The sequence below is a fragment of the Anneissia japonica genome, unplaced genomic scaffold, assembly GCF_011630105.1.
Source record: "Anneissia japonica isolate Jap-2015-1 unplaced genomic scaffold, ASM1163010v1 scaffold1511_len2985839_cov193, whole genome shotgun sequence".
Classification (NCBI taxonomy): Eukaryota; Metazoa; Echinodermata; class Crinoidea; order Comatulida; family Comatulidae; genus Anneissia; species Anneissia japonica.
This window is the reverse complement of record NW_022685291.1, coordinates 515,620-539,272: the sequence shown is the minus strand read 5'-3', so window position 1 is coordinate 539,272 and position 23,653 is coordinate 515,620. Positions and strand designations below refer to the sequence as shown.

General features: G+C 33.7%; 1 protein-coding gene across 2 annotated transcripts; it reads left to right on the top strand.

Moving 5' to 3' along the window:
* Positions 1 to 23,617, top strand: LOC117109846. Of its 2 annotated transcripts, XM_033252294.1 has the most exons (16): positions 1 to 453; positions 8,498 to 8,546; positions 8,725 to 9,594; positions 9,930 to 9,989; positions 10,086 to 10,142; positions 10,314 to 10,379; positions 12,626 to 12,781; positions 13,121 to 13,510; positions 14,535 to 14,603; positions 15,156 to 15,227; positions 15,970 to 16,038; positions 18,166 to 18,237; positions 18,669 to 18,713; positions 19,906 to 19,989; positions 20,281 to 20,418; positions 21,819 to 23,617. In XM_033252294.1, the coding sequence occupies exons 1-16, from the start codon at positions 61 to 63 to the stop codon at positions 22,454 to 22,456; spliced, it is 3,228 nt and encodes a 1,075-aa protein (XP_033108185.1). In that variant the 5' UTR covers positions 1 to 60; the 3' UTR covers positions 22,457 to 23,617. The 2 variants fall into 2 exon arrangements, with proteins under 2 accessions (XP_033108185.1, XP_033108193.1); XM_033252302.1 differs by lacking the exon at positions 10,314 to 10,379.
* The last annotated feature ends 36 nt before the right edge of the window (positions 23,618 to 23,653 follow it).

The following is a 23,653-nucleotide window of genomic DNA, read 5'->3' as shown; positions in this document are numbered from 1 at the left end:
GGCCTGGAGTGAAGTAAGTCAGTTGGTGATTGGGCAGTATGACTCTTTTCGACTGTGAAAATGTCTTTGAATAAAAGTTCAGTTGTTATTCCAAGCCAGCTTCGCCTTACTATTATTTTATTCCTTATTTGTTCTACAACAATCGCCGGATTCTTATTTACGTACTTTCAAATACAGGCGTTGAAGAAGGCTTCAGAAAATTGTTTATGTTTACACCAATCTGAAGACGGTGGCATCGATGGAAAGGCCAAAGCTCATTATCGTAGCGGACCAATTCATCCTGGCGAAGTCGATACACTGTCAGGTGGCAGCGATCCTTCGGCCTCAGATTCGGTCGTGATGGTATTCTTAGATATAAGTCTTTTGGAAGAACTAACATCAACTTCAGAACGAAAGAAACGTGGATCATCTCAATACCTGTCGGCTTTGGCTGAGATACCCATTCGAATCCCGGTAAGTAGTAGAGCTGTGTGGGAAAGTAATAATAAGAACGAGGCTTATATAATAAATATGAAAGGCCCGGGCCTGCTGGGGATGCTTAGGCCTACTATATGCATGGCGATGCTACTGATGATGTAGGCCTAAAAAAATTGGCAGAGCCACTAAGTGGGCTCATATTAATTTCTTTAAAATGTTCTAATTCCTTTTTAATTACCAAAACAGACAGCTGGGTTTTTTTCGATTGTGAGTACATTATAATTTAATTAATTTAGTAATTTGTACGATTTTTTGGCTATTGTTATGTAAAAAATTCATCACTTCCAATTCTATACTGGATGCCAAACTGGTGCCCCACCCCTTTGTGGCTTGAAGACCACACTGCTTTATGAGCAATTTGTTTGGTCCACTTTACTGCAAATGCGCTGACTTGAAAATCACCCTATCTCTTAACCATAGCACTTCTTCAAAAACATTGACTGTTTTTACTACAAAAACTGTAACTCAAAAACTAGAGGTGGATAAATTTGGTTGAAATGCTTTATACAACATTATAAACATAGCTATTGCTAACAATTTGCAAAATAATTTTTTTCAAATATTTCGCCCTGTCCGAATTTTGAATTTAGGTTGAATTACGAAAATATAGGCGATATTAATGTGTTTCAGCTGGATTTGTGCTGGCTTATGAGGAGTTACATCATAACTTTGCCTATACACTAATCCAATCGCTTTGGTTGAAGCGGCAACGAAGGCAAATTTTCTTATGGTCATTTATAAATAAAAATTAATCTTATTGAATAAAATCTTCTTCCGTCGCTTTTTAATTCTATCAAAGGCTTTCAGGAAGAAAAACTTCCCGGGCTCACAGCCATCGTAGGGGATTGGCTTGTTCCATTTTCTGAACTGAAGAAAATATGGTACTGTTTCAAAGACTTGTTAGGCCCTATAAAAGATATTATTAATTTATCACCCTATCTGGGTAGGAAAAGTGATGAGGGAGGGAGGCTTTTTTTTTAAATTTTTTATTTTGCTAAAGCCAAATATCACCCTTGGGTTGTTTGCTGGTGCATTGATATTCAAAGTAAAACATGATTTAGATAATGCAAACAATATCTACTAACTATTTAATAAAATAAATAAATTTTAAAAAATTTTCAAAAAAAAAAAAAAATTAAAATTAAAATTTTTTTTTTTTCAGTACCATAAAGACATGCACGCAGGGGTGATAAACTAATAAATTTTTTTTATTGGGCCTTACAATCCATTATTATGCTTGATAGTGGACATATCCTATTTCTACAGGCTGAGTGTTATGCATAAATTGGGAATGTATTTTAATAGTGTTTCACCGATGATTGATCGTTTAAAAAAGTGCATTTTTTATATACTCTTTTTGATTAATGAAATCGCCCAAACACTGGACTGTGCAGAGCGCTCAATCTGTATATATCTTTCTTACACACATGCAGTATTAAAAATGTTTTGTTATGTGGTCAAAAAAACCCAAACAAATTTATATGTCAAACTCACTTTAATTGTATGTTTAATGCTGGGTATATTATGTTTTGTTTATATTTAATAACTGCCTAATTACATCAATAGTATTACTTATTTTGAATGCTGTCAGGAGAGCCATTTGATTAGTCCTGTGAAGGTGTGTCCCTGACTTCAAAAATATGATACCCAGGACAGAATACAATGATTTTTCTTGTTATAGAAAATGACCTCACATGTTTAAAAGTTCCTCTATCATGTTGTCTGATGTATAGTTGACATGTGGATCTGTGACCCCTTCAGGTCAACATTTTGGTTATTATCTTTGAGTTTCAGTGCTGCATGGATAACAGAATGGGAAAACACGTTAATGTAAATATTCACTTGGGTTCTGAAAGTCCCATAGTTACCATCCTGAGAGATTTAAAATGCGTACACCAGTTGGCTTGGGGGACGGGGGCCACCAGGAGCGGAGTCCCTGTGTGAGACCGGGTTTCAGTCACATAATCGCGGGTTGGTTGTGACAATGAATACCCAAGACCACATGTGCCTCCTAGATTCTTCTAAATGCGTGGTTGGCTGGGTTGTTTTGGTCGGGAAAGGGAATTTCTCGTTCTTCTAATTTTAAATACATTTTCCCCTGAATTTGTGATAATTCGCATAGACTTGTGCTAATGCATGACAAATTTATGATCACACATGTGTTTCTGCAAAATGCGTACATGTTTCATCTAAAATCACTTTAAAAAATGCAGATTTTATAATAATAATAGAAATATTTAAAAGTGAGCCCCCCCCCCCCATCACCGGGGGTTTGGTAATGAGATATTTTTTTATAATTGTATGTATTTATATTGTTTTTTAGAGAGATCTAATCAGATCAAATCTACCTCTAATCTATCTTATTTACTACAGTCTCTTTTGGTATTAATATTCGTCTTGATATAAAACCAATCAGCTTAAAAAAAGTCCCCAAATTCAGCTCACCCATCTCTGAATCCGAACCTATGAGATAGGGATTCGAGTTGCTGCCCAATATAATAAAATATATGAAACTTATATTATACAAAATGATTTATATGAACAATATTATATTTTACACTACACAAAAAAAAACAAGAAAACATAAATAAGGTGCATTTATAAATTGAGGAATATGAAAATTTTTATAAATGCTTAAATTTAAAGTATTTGAAGTCTGTGTTTGAATTTAGTTTGTTCCATTCAATAGCTCCGTAGTATAAAATCTCTTTTTATAATTAGCTATTCCAACTTTGTTAATACAAATTGAATGATAATTCGCTTATTGTTACCTGGCAACAAAATAAATTGTTTTCATGACTTAATGTTTTAAGGAGGATGTAATGTTTCCTAAAATAATATTCACTGAATTCCTTCAGGTATCCAGTAACTTTCTGATGCCAAAGAAATGTCCTGTTTGATTGTTTATTGGGACAGGATAATCTTCTCGACAGAAATATAATGATAAAAGTAAACAGTATGACCTCTTCTAAAAAAAAATGATCATTGTAGATACCCATATTAGGCAATAAAGTCATCAGGGGATTTACACCTTTGGAACAAGGATAATATAAAGATGTCATAGGGGCTTTGGCTACCTGTAGGCATAAAGAAGCCGCTTGTGGGGGCTTCCACGGCTGCATGCATCTGTCGTCGTGATTCAGTGAATCCAAGTTAATGCGTGAGCCAGCTCAATAAATAACGCTTGGATGTGGTTACATGTTCCTACCCGCATGTAACCAGTAGCAATTATTAGAACCATGTAGTGACAGAAACATACATAAACAAACATGTTGCTAAGAAAATACAGTACTAATGGACTAGGAGCTAATAAAGCTATTGTAATATATTCAATGTTTTTTCAATTCAGTTCAATTTATTTCATTCAGTCTATCATTAAAAAATAAATAAATCAATTAATCAATCGATCAATCAATCAGAAATGTGTTTGAAGCTAAGTGATCAAATGAAAACATAAATAGTTAAAAACATACTTGATACTTTTAAAATGTTCCAAACAGTACAGTAAAATATATTAAGATAAATTATTGAAACACAATATATTAATACTGTACAATGATATAATACTAGGAGGAGGGTAATGATTCTCATGGTGAAATTAAATCATTTTTATAAATAAATAGAATCAGAATAAAATTGCATTATTTATTCAGATCAGTTTACATTTTAATATGATTTCATTGCATATTAAAATTTTTAGTGTGTTTTCCAGATAATTGGATGTTTATTCAGATGAAATATATATTTAACATGCAAAAATGTGCTTACACATTTTATTATGAAATAACAATTTAATTTAATAATTTTTGTACCAATTAATGTTCAAACATGCAGGTATAATTTTATACTTCCATGGTTCAAATGTGTGGTACAAAAATATTACAGAATGACTCTTAAACATCTTCATTGTTAGAATAGTTTTTAATATGTTTATTATATTGTGATAAAAAACATAGAAAATAGAATTCAATATTTTAATTGTTTACTTTGTATGTATTATATAAGTAATGATTAGCTTTCATTCTCAATAGTTACCAACCTTAGAGATGCGAGACTACACCAGTTGGTGGGGGGGGGGGGCGGAACCCCAGTGGGGGCCCGGGTTCCAGTCCCACAATCAACGGCTTTAGCAATGAATGCGCAAGACCGCACGCGACTACCAGATTTATGACATTCTACTAAGTGTGTGGTTGGCTGGTTTTTTTTGGTCGGGAAAGAGAAATTTTCTTGGTGAATTGATTCTCGAACGAGATAATGAAAGCTCTCTAATGAATCAAGCTACTACAGACTGTTTTTATATTTGTAATAAAACCCAATTCTTATAATTTTAAATACCTTTCCCCCAGAATCTGTTTTAATTCGTTATCATGCATAGACTTGTGCTAAATGCATGAAAAATTCATGATCACGTATGTGTTTCTACACAATGCGTGTTTCATCCAAAATCACTTTGAAATGTGGGACTGTCCCACAGGGCTGGAAAAAATGCGCATCCGCGTGACCAGCGGTCGGAGGCATTGACCATTACCCCGGAGGCATTTTAGGAAAAAAACAATTTTTTTTGTTTTTTAAAATTTTTTTTTGTTACACATCACAATTTAATGTGGTAATTAAATTTGATATTATGCTTGCTCCAAACCACTGAATGTACTATTGTTTAGCTATAATAGTGTAAAAGATATCATTTGGTGCTTGAGGCATTTGATCAAGATAATTTTCATGGTCGGAAGCACAACAATATTTTTTCCAGGCCTGCCTTCCTGCATGATGCGAGACGGTTGGTAACTATAGTGGGTGAAGGATGGCCATGAAATTAGCTTTCGACTGGGTGGAAAAATTTTTCAGGGTGGGCCCACACAACATATTAATACTGTACAATGATATAATACTAGGAGGAGGGTAATGATTCTCATGGTGAAATTAAATCATTTTTATAAATAAATAGAATCAGAATAAAATTGCATTATTTATTCAGATCAGTTTACATTTTAATATGATTTCATTGCATATTAAAATTGTTAGTGTGTTTTTCAGATAATTGGATGTTTATTCAGATGAAATATATATTTAACATGCAAAAATGTGCTTACACGTTTTATTATGAAATAACAATTTAATTTATTAATTTTTGCACCAATTAATGTTCAAACATGCAGGTATAATTTTATACTTCCATGGTTCAAATGTGTGGTACAAAAATATTTCAGAATGACTCTTAAATATAAGAAGTTCATCTTCATTGTTAGAATAGTTTTTAATATGTTTATTATATTGTGATAAAAAACATAGAAAATAGAATTCAATATTTTAATTGTTTACTTTGTATATATTATATAAGTAATGATTAGCTTTCATTCTCAATAGTTACCAACCTTAGAGATGCGAGACTACACCAGTTGGTGGGGGGGGGGGGGGGGGGCGGAACCCCAGTGGGGGCCCGGGTTCCAGTCACACAATCAACGGTTTTTACAATGAATGCGCAAGACCGCACGCGACTACCAGATTTATGAGATTCTACGAAGTGTGTGGTTGGCTGGTTTGTTTTGGTCGGGAAAGAGAAATTTCCTTGGTGAATTGATTCTCGAACGAGATAATGAAAGCTCTCTAATGAATCAAGCTACTACAGACTATTTTTATATTTGTAATAAAACCCAATTCTTATAATTTTAAATACCTTTCCCCCAGAATTTGTTTTAATTCGTTATCATGCATAGACTTGTGCTAAATGCATGAAAAATTCATGATCACGTTTGTGTTTCTACACAATGCGTGTTTCATCCAAAATCACTTTGAAATGTGGGACTGTCCCACAGGGCTGAAAAAAATGTACATCCGCGTGACCAGCGGTCGGAGGCATTGACTTTACCCCGGAGGCATTTTAGGAAAAAAACAATTTTGTTTGTTTTTTTAAATTTTTTTTTGTTACACATCACAATTTAATGTGGTAATTAAATTTGATATTATGCTTGCTCCAAACCACTAAATGTACTATTGTTTAGCTATAATAGTGTAAAAGATATCATTTGGTGCTTGAGGCATTTGATCAAGATAATTTTCATGGTCGGAAGCACAACAATATTTTTTCCAGGCCTGCCTTCCTGCATGATGCGAGACGGTTGGTAACTATAGTGGGTGAAGGATGGCCATGAAATTAGCTTTCGACTGGGTGGAAAAATTTTTCAGGGTGGGCCCACCCATCTGCGCTCATCTTAAACTACATACCTGCACAGGCTTACATGATGCTACATGATGAGCAATTTTAATAAATACAGTAATAATATATGGTCAAATGGTCATGCATTTTTATAGTGCCTTCCAGAATAAAACCATCTCAAGCAGTGGCGTATAGGGGGTGCGTGGGGGCGCACTCCCTTTCAAAAATTATTTGTGCCCCTAAAAATCATGGTCAAGATGTTAGAAATCACCTTCTCAACTGATCACATCAAGCCCCTCACTTTGCCTTCAACATCAGCACCCCTATTTCAAAACTTCTATATATGCCGCTGGTCTCAAGGCGCTTTTAAGCCACAAGAAACTACAAAAAGGAATAATAACTTTATTTTACAGTTGAAAAAAAAAACTTGTATCACCAAAATGGTGTTTTTCACAAGGCTGTTTTGCAAGTAAATACAAAGAATATGAAAAGATATACAAATGTTTTCTAGGTTATCAAATCTTAAAATAATTAGTTCATGAGAATGCTTGACATAGGCATTCACATTTATACTGATAAACAGAATATTATTAGTCAATAAAATGTTTACATACATTATTTCTCTCTCATTTAGTAAAGTGAGCACATACGAATTGTGAGAAATAGACTTATTAAAGTTTATTTTACTGCCTCATCAAGTAATCACTGAACTCCATGTAAATACCATATAAAAGTAAATGAACCTTCATAAAAGGGAAACTTCAGTGTGAACAATATTAGTCAAGCACTAGCACTGCCAGTCAGTCATTTGTAACAAAACTGAGTTGTTCAACTGGAAGGCTAAAGATCCAAGCTAGGTTTCAGGTGCAGATCCCAAGGGTCCAGTCATATACATCAACAAATGCAATTAATTGCCCATGAAATTTCTACTCTAAGCCCTATCACCTGGCAAAGAGGCCTGTGTAGTTCCAAATTAGACTAGAGTTCTACTGAAGGTCAATGGTAGTGAACAGTGAACTGGTTATAAATGTGGAACCAGGGCAATATTTCAATCAACATAAGTCTGTCAGAAAAAATTTGGTGCAGGTCCAAAATTGGTCGGCTGGACTGTTAGCTTTAAAATTACCTGCCAAATGTAGTCATAAGCCAAAATTGGTCCGGTGTCTATATAGTAGATATAACCTGTATTTTTTTTTAGCGTTTTTAATCAAATGACAGATAAATATCTCAGCTCTTATATAATATTTTTTTATTTGTTTAATGTGTGCAATTGAGTATAGTTCATATTTTACTTTGCACCCAGTAAACTCTTTGGTGTAAAAGTTAGAAAAAGAAGTTGAACGATATGGACGTAAATCGTGTGGGTTTGCTTTAATTTAATTTTTTACCTTGTTTTGTTTTGGTTCAGGGGTGGCGCCAGGATTTGCGCAAGGTGGGGGGGGGGTTTTGGAAGCACACTGGAAACAACAAATTTTGGGTGCAGCCCTCGGTGTTAAATAAAAAATTCACTTTGGCCCTCCTACCGATTTTTATGCCCACCCCTGACCTAGAGAGTAACAATTAATAATGCATATAGAAGCATTGTTCTTATTATTACAAGTAAGGTATTTTTACAGTTGTGTAAAAACAAATAAAGTCAGACATGGTCAAGTTTAAATTCCCTGTTTCAAAGAATGTAATTCAATCATGATGAAAATGATGTTACAGCTCCAGTAGACCATCATCATAATAAGTGGGACTGTAATTCACTCCTTGATATCATCATATAATGTGTATTTGATCCTACTTAATAAACAATGTGTTCTGTTTACAGCTTGCATACAGTCACGGTCATGTTACTTGCACACATTTTTTTTTATTTTCAAGGTATCATCAATGGTTCAGATATGCAATTCAACACAGATGGTTTGTAAAGGTAGGAATAATTTTAAATATTTAAAAAACAATTTGTAGTAATTAGTATAGATATATACTTTTGATTTCTCTTTTCAAATTAAGGTAATGTCAAATTATCTACAAAAAAACGAAGTATATTGATATTGGACAACATTCAAGAGAAATAATAATAACTGTTTTTTGACGTCTTTGAACAGATAAGAAAGGTCCAAAAGGAGAGCGAGGCCCTCATGGTGAACAAGGAAGACGTGGAAGACCTGGTCATCCTGGCAGAAATGGTGCAGTGGGACCACCTGGTCTCCCTGGTGTTAATGGAACAACATGTGTAAATCAAACCACTGCAGATTGCCAATGTGTGTGCTCAACCCTTCAATCACCAGAGGAAGGTGTCCAAGTTGGAGCAAAAAATGACAGTGATGAATTGTCCAGCACAACTCCAACAATAAATACATTGATCAGCAAAAAATCTGCTGACAATAATCAACAAATACAAAGTCCTAGTGGTACCACTCTTTTACCAGATATTACTGGTTTTTATGTGACTGATATAGCCACTGAGGAAATAACTCAAACTGTTAATACATTTTCAGAAACAGATGTTTCAAATGTAGATGGTCTAGACGGGCAAATCTTGGATACTACAAATGCTCCATTGCATCCGGTCAAAAATTATACAAGTGTGTCAGGAGCAAGTAAAATTAGATCAACTAATACTACCACTTTCGAACTACAAGAAGAATCCAAAAAAAATGTTCCAGCATTGAAACAGACGACAGACAAAAACCGCACTAGTGTGTCAGAAAATATTGGCCAACAAACCTCTAGACCCAGTTTAACCCAAAATGATTTCCAATCATCTGAAAAATCTGATGCCACGTCACCACTTCGATTCACAACTAGCACTGTGAGTTCATCTGCTACACCAGTTGTTGGCATGACAGTAATTTCCAAAATAGTTCCATCTGAATTGAGTCTGTTGGAGAAAGATGGAGACAGTGGTGCTCCAACTGGACAACCGGAACCAATAGTGATATCTAGAATCAAAGAAGTAACAGAACATACTACACGTAAGTTCGTAGTGATGTACCATGTACAGGAATTTTAATTATTGTTATGTGTGGGAAATATAATAGACTGCAGTAATCAAACCAGTGATTATTGGAGTATCTCTATACTTCTGACCATTTACCATATGAGCTAAACCACCTTAGTTGGAATGGTAGTTGTTGTCCTCTGAATAATAGAAATTCTGAACAATGTCTTATTGCCAGCAAGGTTGAAGAGCTGGGTTGGTAGAGCGTCTGGAAGATTTCTGCAGCAGCCCACATTTTTTTGCTTCACCTGGTGGTATGTGTGTGTGTGTGTAGTGGCCTTTTATTGCTCTATTCTTTTTATTTGGCAGGGTTGTTGCCGGAAAGGATGGATGCTGATGACCCAGAATCATCACTTTCTGTTACCGCAGGTACATATTTTTTGATCTACACAATGTATGTATATTTTATTTTATTTTATTTTATTGTAATGATTTTTCTTTCTTTCATATTGATCTGTTTTTCAGGGCTTCCAGTATCAAAACAAGGAGAAGAAAAGAAAGAATATCCTGTGTCTTCACAATGTATGTGAAACTTACTTTAAATCTTAATAATGACTAATCAAAGGCAAAGAAAATAATTAAAATGATATTTATTTTGATTAAATGTAGAATTATTACTTTTAAATTAACTATAAGTCTGTTCATTTTACTTGCAATTTAAACTTATTATTGTTGTTCTTTCATTTGTTTTAGTTTCCAATAGGCTTCTGGTGATTTCAAAAGGACAACCCGGGTTCCCAGGTCCAATTGGGTTTAAAGGTTTACAGTCAAACTTTTTATTTCATAAATATTTTCTTTGTAAAATTTCTTCTTTCAATTTCTTTGTTATGGTACCTTATTTCACCATCTCCTCTCATCCTCTCTCTCGGCCGATTCGGCTTCTTCAAGCCATTATATTTGCAATGGTGAGATGCCCGTGTTTCTTATTATAATCTTCATGCATGTCAATAGTTTTGTTTATGGGTTTCAGGTCGTTGCTATTTGTTTTAATCCATGTGTATTTTGGTTGTCCTTTATTTCCTTAAGTGTTCTTTTAGTGCAATTCTTGCTGGCATGTCTTCTGGTAATTGGAATAGATGACTAGCCAGTTTAGTCTTTTTATTGTCAATTTTGTCAATTTTCATTTCCAAAAGTAACTGAATAGTGCCGCGCAAACAAATTTACAATAAATGCCAATATTAAAACAAATTATAAAATTTTTTAATCAAAAACCAAAGTTATCACTGCATCAGTTTAACACAACTTTAATTTCTGAATGTAATTCTGTCTCTTTCATTGGCGTTAAAACTTGATAAAATTTTTTGATTTTAAGAACATATTTATGAATTAAACAATAAAATTTAAAAAGACAGCTGCTCCAAGGAGACATTGGCTATGCTTTAAAACTCCTTTACTAAACCTAATTTGATTTATGGCTTTAAGGTATAGGGCAGTACTTATCAATCTTATTTGAATGAAACCATTATTATGTACTAAAAAAATGTGTGCCAGGTGCATCATTTTTTCTAGTTTCATTTTGGATGTATTTAAGCTCTATAAATTATTTATTTTAAATTTTATTTCCGATTTATTTAACTGTAGATTACCACATAGTATATTTTCAGAACACTAGACATAATTATAGAACAAGATTTAATGATGATTTTAATTTATGCATACCCAGAACTAATTTAGGCCAATTTAGAATTACTTTTTAGTTGCTGCAAAAGTATGGAATTCTTTACCTATTGAGTTAGAGATCACTTCGAGAAATGTCTTTCTATCCAATTCTTTAGAATAAAGCATTGTTTTATTTATTTTATTAATAATTATTAATTATTTATTGAATTGTATTATTTGGGGTGGGGGTGGGGATAAATTTATGTAGTTAAGAAAGGGGGCCAAGTTTTAATTACAGCAATCTATTTCTTGGCTCACATTGTAAGTCATACGATGTTGTTTCATGTATGTTTTGCAAGAAGTATCATCATTTATTCTACTTTTACATTATTTATAATTATTGTAAGATCAACCAATCTTGGCACATAGTAGTACAGTAAGAAAAAGATTTAAATAGACAATGTCTACAATTCTTATGAAGTGTAATATAAGGAAAATAATAATGATTAAGATATTATATTCTGTTATGACTTGGAACTTTTGTAATCATAAACATTTAAATTACTAATGTAATTCATTGTACAAATCAAATGCAGAAGGATTAAATAGAAATGACAAAAACCAAAACTGTGGTTCTTCTAGAGATTCCAAAAATAAGGCTGTATTGTAATATATTTTTAATTTTAAGTTATATAAAAGTATTATTATGATTATTATCATTAAATTATATTTTTTGTTTACTTCCTGTTTGTGTTTTGGATTGGACAAATTTAACAGTATAGATTGAATAAATAAATAAATAACAATACGGTATAATAAAAACAATGATTACGATTAAAGTTTGTAATAATAATGATAAGGAATTTATATTACTCTCAACAAACCCTTGCAGAAGCAAGCTCAAGGTACTAACTGATAAATCATTACATTGCTTACAGCAAACACAAACAAACTGAAAGAAACAAAACCAAGTACAATAAGAGTTTAATTTTCAACAGTGCTTGTCAATCTGGTGATTGTTGAACTTTGCAATATAGAGGGCTTGACAATTCACAACACTTGACTACCTTATTGACTTTAGCAAAATAAACACTATCTCATTCTCTGCATTTTTTCCCACTGAGTTAAATCCTAAACTGAGATCGCATGACCTGTGTTTAATGGTAAAAGTGGTAGTATACAGTGAATTTAAATATTATATTTATAGTTAGTATTTATAAAAAGTTATTTTTTAATAAAATTTTGAATTACAACGAAACTTATGCTATAAAGCATAACTGGGGCTTGTGGGAGAACAGTAGTTTGATACTGAACAGGTTACCCAGTAAAAATGTAAAATAAATAAATATAAATATACAGTATAAAGAGAGATGAATATTTTAGGAAATTTTGATGATTTTTTTCAGGTGAAAAGGGAGAAAAGGGTCATAAAGGAAAACGTGGACAAAAAGGTGAAACAGGTTCAATTGGACCAGATGGACAACCTGGCCCCACTGGGCCAGCTGGACAACCAGGTCCCATTGGGCCAACTGGTGAAACTGGCAGTTGCCAATGTAGCTCAAGTAAGTATTGCACAGGAGGTGGTAATGAAATCGAATGAGAACTTTGTAAAGGTTAATTTGTACTAGCATTATAGACCCTGATACATTACGTATTCATTATAATGTTGGAAATTAATTGCAAAAAAACCTGTCCAACATGTCTTACAGCTGTCATTTCCATTTCTGAGAAAGATGACAAGAATGACAATTCAATGTTGAATAAATTATGTATTTTTTGACAGACTATAATATAGCTTGTGATATAGGCTTTTGTGATATACATGTATTTGGCAAAATTCTGTGGTTCAAACTGATAGAAAAGTAAATTTTGTTACAATTTTTTTTTTTTTACCCTTACAGGTGAGGTTTTCTTTCAGATCAGAAATTTCACACAGATATTTGATCGGCGTTTAGAACAAATAATTGATGAAATTGCTGAACAAAAAAGTCTGAATGTAGATTCTCTGGACACTGAAGTTTTTTACGAAACACAGACAGAAGTAGTTTCTGAATACTTTGAGTCACATGCTGGCAGCCAATTAAAAGAATTGCACTTGGAACAGCTACAAAATATTTCATATCAACTACAGCAGAAAATGAACGTCTACCTTTTGGAGGCTGAGCGGAGACTTCTTGGACACGTTGCTGAATTGACAGAACTTGCTCAAAATATTAGTAAACAACAAGGACCTCCAGGGCCACCAGGACCAGTAGGGCCTCCGGGATCTAAAGGATTTAAGGGAGACAAAGGTGAGAAAAATTTTGATTGTGAAAGTAAAATTTCTACTGGCTACTCGATTAGATGTTTTTTGTCCATGTTTTTAGCATTATATATATGTGTGTGTGTGTGTCTTGTAATTGTTTTTATGTGATGCTGAATAAATTTGGTTGGAATGGAATGGAAAGGATTTATTCGGTGTAAACACCAAGGATAGCCCACTAAAATCTAGAAGAAGACTTATTTCCAGTGGGGTCCTTCTGGTGGTGACTGAACAGTACACCGGCAGACAATCCCCTACTCTTTCCGAAGAGTGTACTGCGTGCACATGGGCCATAAATGCACACGGGACCAACGGCTTAAACGTCTCATCCGAAAGACGGTGCGCTATTGTAACTTGTATTCCAGCCCTCTAGCTCAAACACAAGGAGAGGCAGCGATGGGAATTGAACCGGGAACCTAGAGATCTCCACGGTTTAGCGCACACACAAGTGGCTACCACCAGATTAGGTGCCCACGGAAATAGGAAGAGATCCAGGGATGCTTATCTGCCAAAGGGAATGAAGATTGGGGGCGGCAATACTGTGTGAAGGGTTTGGAATGTTTTCTTCCCAATTATGTGCTCTAGTGTGCTACACCCCCTAGAAGTTCCAGAGTTTTTTGCCAATTTTAGCATATATCAATATCTTACTTAAATGATCTGATGTTTGGTTAGAGATTTTGTTTTTGGCATTAATCATGTTCGCATGTGGTCAAATCGCAGATATTTGTTGATAGATAGGAAGGAGCGTAAATTAATGTATAACCAAAAGGCAGGAATCAAACCCAACTTTAATCTTTGGGATTCGCATTGAAGTTTAAAGCCTTTGTCCAGACTATCAAATTTTATTTGAACAAAAACATGTGACATGCCTAAATATGGTCATGATGACATCACATTCATAATCATATATAGGCACATCATGACTATATATGGGCATACAACTTTTTTTTGCCAAAGAAAATTTGAAAGTCTGGACAGAGCTTATCCTCTCCTATCCTATATTTTTTAACCAGGTAGACGAGGCACCAAAGGAGATAAGGGTTCAGGTGAACGTGGTCCACCAGGTGTAAAAGGTGCCAAAGGTAAGATTGAATCATTGCAATCTACTATGTTCAATATAACATTAATAATATTTCATATTTGATAATTTGTAATATCAATCTACTCTATTTCCATCACAATTTTATAGTTATTTTAAAGCTCTGTGGTGACACCATTTCATGCCCATATATGAGTAATTTTGACCTGAATATTATAGCGAAAGAATGTTTTCCCCAAGTATTATTATTCTTTCTTGAAGGTTTGCATGGTGAGTATCAATAACAAAATCATAAAACTTTTGGTACACATGTCTAAAAATATTGGGGTTTTGTAGGTAAAACCACTGGTTGGTTGTCTTATTATTATTATTATTATTATTATTATTATTATTATTATTATTATTATTGTTAGTATTATTATCGTTATTATAAACAAATTAAAATTGATAAAACTTTAACAATATTATCAACTTTTTTTTTATTGATTATAGTATCCATAGCGTATATATGTTACCAAAACATTAATGTTTTTTTTTCCAATATCATTAGGCCTAGGTTTTGAAAATTTATTTTATGATTTCTTTATATCTAAAGGTTATAATGGAAGTGAGGGATTACCAGGTTCAAATGGTCCGAAAGGAGAAAAAGGGGAGAGAGGAATCTCAGGTAAAGTTTCATAAAATACAACATCAACCTTATATTACTTTCGCAAGATGAAAATGGGCTGGTTCACCGGAAGCTCTTTTCCAGACTATAACGTTAGAAGCCGCGGCCCTTACTACATCGTACAATGGTCATACAACAGTCGTATGATAGTCGACAAATCAAACTCTGTTCAATGTACTTGTTAGACGATGCAACACCATCAGCTGATAGTCGGTGGGAGTCTGAGTGAATCGTAATTAAAAATGATTCGTTGCACACGTGTTGTACCATCCCATTCTTCAATTACGTCGTCTAATGACCGTCAGGTGTAGTGAATGCCCGGGTTTGTGGCAAAAACCTGTGAAGTATGAATATTCAGGTTTGATATGATGTCATCATGTTCGCATGTGGTCAAATCGCAGATATTTGTTGATAGTGTGAAAGGAGCATAAATTAAAGTGTAGACAAAAGGCAGGAATCAAACACAACTTTAATCTTTGGGATTCACATTAAGTCTAAAACCTTGTCCAGACTATCAAATTTTATTTGAACAAAAACATGTGACATGCCTAAATATGGTCATAATGACATCACATCATCACCATATATAGGCACATCATGACTATATATGGGCATACAACATTTTTTTGTCAAAGAAAATTTGAAAGTCTGGACAGAGCTTATAATATCTTCCCCCATGATCCTCCCTAGCACGTCCATCATCGTCGGACATAAAATATATAAAATTATATTTTTTAACCAGGTAGACGAGGCACCAAAGGAGATAAGGGTTCAGGCGAACCTGGTCCACCAGGTGTAAAAGGTGCCAAAGGTAAGATTGAATCATTGCAATACTATGTTCAATATAACATTAATAATATTTCATATTTGATAATTTGTAATATCAATCTACTCTATTTCCATCACAATTTTATAGTTTTAAAGATCTGTGGTGACACCATCATGCCCATATTTGGGTGATTTTTACCGGAATATTATAGCTAAAAAATGTTTTCCTGAAGTGTTATTATCTCCGCCAGGAAACATATATTTTCGTTTGTGTGTGTGTGTAATTTTTAAGGTCCTGCATGTTTCTTGTTTTCAAAATATCTCAAAAACGGTTGCACAGATTTAAATGCCAGTTATAAGGATTGTTAGGTATGATCCAAGGATGAGGTGATTAAATTTTGGTGACCATCCGGAGTAGGGTGTGGATATAAGGACCATTTAAAGAAAAACGTCCCAGACCAGATATTTGAAAAACTAATCAACTGATATGAATGAAACTTTCATGAAAGCTTAACCAAGGTACAAGGAAGGAATTATGGAGTGTTGATGACGATTCAAATTCGGGTGTGCATTTCAGGGCCAAAAGGTCCCAGACCTAAATATCAATATGGATCAATGGATTAAAATGACAATTGGCAGAACAGTTTGTCATGTTTTAATAAAAAGTAGGGTGTGGATATGAGGACCATTTAAAGAATTAGTTTACGGTTTTAACGTGGCAGAAACAATAACTAATGATGAATATTTGGATTAGTAAAGTTATAAGAAATGTGTACAGTGTTTTATATGTACTAACTTCACTTTTTTCGGAACTTATTGGGAATATTTTTAATTCATCTTTACATTTAAACATGTGACGCTAAAAACCAAATCCCCATATTTACATTTCCATAATATTTCCATTTCAACACCGATGTATTTTGTTTGTCAGCTACAGTATAAGAGGAAAGTTTACCATTGCATTTAGGCCAGCACATGTTAGGAATTGGCAGGTGTACAATTGATACAATAAAAGGTGTTTGAAAAGTGAAGTGATTATATTTTGGTATAATTTATCAGGGGGATTGGGGATCGGACGATCCCCCGCACAGAATAGGGAGTTCTGCTCTACTAGACCAACACAAAACACAACTTTGTGCGATTCATGCACTTGTCAATGCCATTGTGCCTTGGCCTTATAAGCCTATGACATGCACTGTAGTTTTTATGTGCGACTGTACTCAAAAGACGTTCTGCACAGTAAACGAAGATGATGATGTATATGATATGATCTGTTAACAATATTGCATGGTATAGCCTACTGCAGTTTCTTCAATATTTGCACATATCAAATTGATTCAGTTTTAATTCACAAAAATTGTATAAATTCATTAGAAAGCAGCTCAAAAACACCAGAACATTTGGAATGGTTTTCAACATTTTTTGAGAGAACACTTAGCCCCCAAAAAATCCACTCATAGATTGAAAAAGATCACCACCCCCCACCCACTCCCATTACCAAGGCTGGTTACAGGTCTGATTACCATTCAAAGCAAAACGTCACAGATCAGATATCTCAAAAAGTAAACAACTCATCGAAGTGAGACTTTCGTGTTAGTGCAATTTTTTAAAAGTAGATTGTAGTTGGTGGTTGGAATTTTTTATAGAAAGAGATTGGCGGTGGGTGGAGATATGCTCTCTACTGTGTGCTCCTATTATTATTACTATTATTATTCTTTCTTGAAGGTTTGCATGATAAGTATTAATAACAAAATCATAAAACTTTTGGCAAACTATGTGTAAAAATCTGGGGGTTTTTTTTAAGGTAAAACCACTGGTTGGTTGTCTCATTTTTATTGTGTTATTATTATTATTATTATCATTATTATATACAAATTAAAATTGATAAAATTTCAACAATATTATCAACATTTTTATTGATTATGCATAGCCTAATCATAGTAGAACCACTGGTTGGTTGTCTCATTTTTATTGTGTTATTATTATTATCATAATTATTGTCATTATTATATACAAATTAAAATTGATAAAATTTCAACAATATTATCAACATTTTTATTGATTATGCATAGCCTATATGTTACCAAAACATTGATAAGTTTTTTTTTTCAGTATTTTTTTTCAGTATTATGGTTTCGAAAGTTTATTTTATGATTTTTTATTTCTAAAGGTTCTAAAGGAAATATTGGAGTACCGGGTCAGAATGGTCTGCAAGGCGAAAAGGGGGAGAAAGGAGCTTCGGGTAAAGTCTAATAAAATACAACATCAACCTTATTTTAGTTTGTACAATATTCCACTCATCATATAATAATAGACAGTTGGTTGCTGTCATTTTCAAGGGTATGAGAAAGTAGCATAATCTGCACTGTTTAGCTCTGCCTAGGAATTTACCTAAGACTTACGGAATGTCTGCTGGTGTAGTACTGACCATGGTAGACATTGAAAAAATTTCTTGAATAAAAATGAGGTGTTAACTATGGTTAAATGTAGCACAACAGGCCACCAACAATGCAAGCTAGGCATGGCTGGTTGAGGATGGTCAGAGGTCAGAGTGTGGTTCGAAAAGCTGACTACCAAATACAGGATAAAAAAACGGATGCACCAAACCGCCATCCCCAATAACAAAATTAAAGTTAAATAAATTCACATTTTGTCACTTATTTTAATTTCAAGGTGTTATGCCAGGCGATCGAAGCTCACCAGGTGAACCGGTGGATGGTAAGATGACTAACAGATTATTTAGTAATTTGCATCTTTAGCAATTGAGAATAAATATTTTTATGTGGATGCAGTTTGCAAGGTTTAACAATTTTTAATATTTCTATATCCCCGGTTCTTAGTCTGGCCCATGCAAAAAAAATTATATATTTTTTTTTAATCGTTAAAATAAAAAAATTAATAATAATTTGATGAATATTTTTGAAATAAAGTGAAGAACAAAATGGAAACCCTGAGCTATGTTCCCCGGGGAGGGTTTGAAGGCAGTGAGCGTGTTAAAAGCGCAGAAGATAAATTAATTGCTAGACACTGTTTTTCTTTGGTCCTGTTCTTGCTTTGAAGTAGCGGTAAGCGTTAATAACTCTGTATCCAATGGCGACGATAGAATATTGGTGCTTGGACGTTTCTATTAATGCAAGGCCTGTGTGGAAGAAGCTAGCCATCACCATCTTATAGAAGTCGCAGATATAGAAGTCAACTTATTAATGCGTATCTTGGGGACTTGATGCTTATATCTTTGGCAACAGCCCTGACACCGGATTTTACTGCAATTGCTAAGGCCTCCGTTTGTCATTTAAGTCACTGATATTGATTGTTTCGAAAAACATAGATAATCATTTAGTATTTCTGTTTTAGCCTTATTTTTGTATTGTTATGGACTGTTATTGACAGTTCCCATTAAAACAGAATGTTTTATTTGTGTTGGACTTTCAATAAAATGTGTTTGCTATGATTATAAGATGTACAATGCTTTATTTTGTTCAAAATATTGCACTTTAAACTTCAAAATCTGTGTCATCATATAATAGAACTAATATTTGTTATGCAAAAGCCTAACTAAATGTCACTTATATTGCCTCAGATAGGCGCAGATTCCATTTGGCCCGCTAGATCATCTCTAAAAATTATTTGGCCCACCAAAGAAATTAATTAAAAACCGGGGTTCTATATTATTGAATTATAGTTGCAATTTTATTTTTATTTTATCCTCCATCTGAATGTTTTTGGCAAAACCATTTGCTAAATAAGAACATTTTCCCCTGCAACACCTCCCCCCCCCCCCCCCCCTCTGATGTTTTTACAAAAAAAAAAGTTTGCGAAACAATGTATAAAATAGTCTCACCTCAGTTCTTGTAGTCAAAGAGAAATGTTTGATACTATAACACCTGTTTTTTTTTCCTAATTTTATAAGAAAATGAAGAAGTTGAAAGTGTGTCAGAAACACATTATTTAGAAGAGGACAAAGAACCACCTTTTGAAAGAAGTCCTGGAGGAGGTAAAATTTAAATAAATTAATTGATTTAACTGATCATTCCACATCAATTCAACTCGCCTGTTTTAAAGGATCTACAAGGTTCAATACCCACACATTGGCTACTACCATCAGAGCTATGAAGGGATTGAACCTGTAATCGCCAATTTTTAAGCCGAGAACTGTATCCACCAAAATATTAGTTCTATCACTGACAAAAGTTTGTATTTATTAAATTCAGATAATTAAAGTATATGTTTCAATATGGCAATTTTAACCATAAATCTACATTATTTTTAAATATCTTTTGAATAGATTGCGAATTAGTTGCTGTAAAAGGATTCCGCAAGGAAGCTAAACAAGGTGTTTATCATTCTGCATGGATGAAGGATCCTGTAGGAAGTGATGATAAACTATGGTTTGCAGAAGGGTTCCTGGAAAATGTATTAGAAGGTACGATTTCAGTGATAGTGTCAATAATATGGATAATATATGATGTTATTTGTTTACGATACAAATGATTACGGATATGGTTTTATTCAGTAATATAAAAGCTGCAGTTTAGTATATCTCAATAAATAATTTCAAAGTATTTCTGTACCATTTGAAAGAAAAGCATCTTGACCACCAAGCTGTAGCTTCATGAAAATATTTCATACTACTGTACTAAGAATATGGCAGTTTTTCAACTTTTATTATAATACTGTATTGTACCGTACTCGCGTGAATAGGCGTCCCATTTGAATAAGACCTCTCTCGAATAAGCGCTATTATTCTGCATAGGAACGTTGACGCCTGTTAAGGTGGTTAAACATATGGTTGTCTAGTAGGCCATGCCAGCTCCCCCATCCCGATATCATTCCAAATACAAAATGAAAATACTGTAGGACTACAAAATTTAAAAAAAAAAAAAATTTTTGTTGTTGATGATTCTACTAACTGTAATTTGCCTATCAAATAACATAACCAATGTGGTCGAAAATCACTATTTTAGACCATAAAAACTCACTCCCCCTGAATTGTTCAAGTTAAACCACCAAACAAATTTGACCCAACTTTATATTTTCTGATAAAGTCATGTATCATGCATAGGAACGTTGACGCCTGCAAGGCTCTGGTTTGTGGTTTGGGATTGGAAAAGGGATCTTTAATTGGAGTAAGACACGCAATTAAAATAAACTACTGCAATATGTATCAGGTCAAGCTCAACTGAGCTTCATTTACTTATATTAAATGTGTTTAAAAAGGTACAAATCGCAACAACCGACATTGTATCACCTTGGTGGTAGTAGTACCAACCACGAGGATAAAAAAAGTTTAGAATTAACCAATCGTGAAACGGTCGTAGTGGGTGTGCTATGGAACCAGCGGTCATGTAAAATCAAATTAGTGTCGGGGGGGGGGGGGGAATAAAAAAAAAATTTTTTTTTTTTTTTAAACTTTTAAGAGAAAAAAAAAAACCCGCCCATCATTGTTCAGATTTTAGAGGCGGCGGATGACGGCAAACAAAACAAGTTTTTTTAGGCCTGCACGGTAGTGGAGCCACAGGCCTATCCTGTAGTGGAAAGTGCTGGAGCCCAGCATATTGCCTTTTATGGATTACCTATGTGTAAATTGCTCATTGAGACAGCAATGTTACTTTGATATCGTTGGGTGAGACCACTTGAATGTCACCATCTCTTGCGTCGCTGCTCATTTAATTTTGTTTTATTTTTTATTATAATGTTGTTAACATTAGGCGCTATATTAATATTGATTATTATTATTATTACTTTATGTTATATTTTATAACTTTCTTTGGTTACGGGTATACTTTGATTTTGACTGATTTTATTTTTGTTTCATTTTGATAGAATACAACTCTATGGCAGCATTCAAAGATGGTAATACCTCAGCTGTTTATACACTTCCGTTTTACTGGGATGGTATGGGCCATGTTGTGTACAATGGCTCATTCTATTATCATCGTGGACTGCGACAAGTCATCCGATACGACCTAAAATCTCAAACTATTGTTGCTAGGGTGGATATTCCTTCTGTCGCATACCGTAACAGTAAGTATGCATACAAGAGTGGGTACACGTTTTTGGACTTTGAAGTGGATGAAAATGGATTGTGGGTTATTTATTCTAGTCCACAAAGTAATGGAAACATAATGGTGAGTAAGCTGGACAGTCAAGATTTAAGCATCATCAAAACAATAACAACGGGTCACGAGAAGCAATTGGCAGCTGAGGCTATTATCGTATGCGGTGTTCTTTATACCATCAAAAGCTACACAAAAGGTGCCACAACTTTCAACTATGGATTTGATTTGTACAGCGGGAAAGAAATACCCAATGTTGATATAAAATTCAACATTGAATATGGTAAATTAACTATGCTAACGTATAACATCCAAGACCGAAAACTGTATGCGCTGGACAAAGGGCATCTGGTAACGTATACATTAGAGTTCAGAGATGATGAATCTGCTTCAGACAATTCATAGGCAGGTAGCCAGCTAGGGTTGCCGAATATAATATTTATCAGCTAGAATGGTGTGTTTCCCAAATTTTCCCGTTTTTATCTATGGTTCCTATGCAAAGCTGTAACCCTTAGAATTTTTCGTGATCTATTTTGTTGTTTCTTTTTTAGCCCAACTGTGTGAGACCCTCTACTCCAGGGGTCCTATGTCTTTTCTTTTTCATCAACAGAATTCATTTAAAACAATTCCTAGTTCAGTTGATCCATGAAGTTTTCAGAAGCTCTATGTCTGATGGTACTGTACTACAGGATACAAATTTTATTCTCATAGAAAACAAAGATATAATATAATATAAGGAGAGTATATTTTATGTAATGTTACAATGAAATATTTTTTTAAACAATATCGAAGAATGATGATGAGATTGATGAGTTGGTAAGTTACTCCCAGAAACTGTCAGTTTTTGGTAGTTTCAGAAATTTAATTTTTTTTTATTGGGCTGCTTTCTATGAATGATACAACATTTTTATTGTATATAATATAACTATATTTCTTCTACATCTAGAAATGTATAAAATGTTCGAAAAAAAATATAAGATTTAGAATGTGTGTGTATTTGTCCATGGAGGAATTATCTAAACTAATTCCTTCTTGATTTGTCATAAAAAATTGTCATTAAACTTCCAGTCCCTGGTGGATGGTTTGGAAGTTTAAACTACAAGGTAAAATGATATAATATCGACTTTCATTCCTAAGGAAAAAAACATAAGGGTATATATGTAATAAGTTGTAGACAGCATAAAGCTTATGATAAGTTAAACCATTTTGCCAAGTGTTGACAAAGAATAATCATCATCTGATATCTGTATCAGGTTCATGTGTCCTTACTCGGTAAGTGTACACTACAGAGGGCTCACTCTTAAGTAACCTTATAATACTGCTAAATGAAGTTATTTGATCATAAAAAAATGATATTCTTAAAAACCACCAGTACGTACTGTATGCTAGTATTTAATTTGCTATGCTTTTGTTTACAAAACAAATTTGTGAAGTATTTCACACAACTGTAGTTTCACCCATTTTGTACAGTACATAACATATATGTTGCTTGATGATTGATTTCAATAAATAAAAATGTTGATGATGAGTCAGTTTTGATTTTCAATAAACCAATATTGAAAGAGCTATATTGCATCATGGAACCTTGGAATAGTTCTTGAA

Bases quoted from the DNA above. Each gene is read 5' to 3' on its own strand.
- LOC117109846 (XM_033252294.1), top strand. From the start codon at position 61: ATGTCTTTGAATAAAAGTTCAGTTGTTATTCCAAGCCAGCTTCGCCTT. The intron at 9,595-9,929 runs GTAAGTTCGTAG...TTTATTTGGCAG, and splicing joins AGTAACAGAACATACTACAC to GGTTGTTGCCGGAAAGGATG. The intron at 9,990-10,085 runs GTACATATTTTT...TCTGTTTTTCAG, and splicing joins ATCACTTTCTGTTACCGCAG to GGCTTCCAGTATCAAAACAA.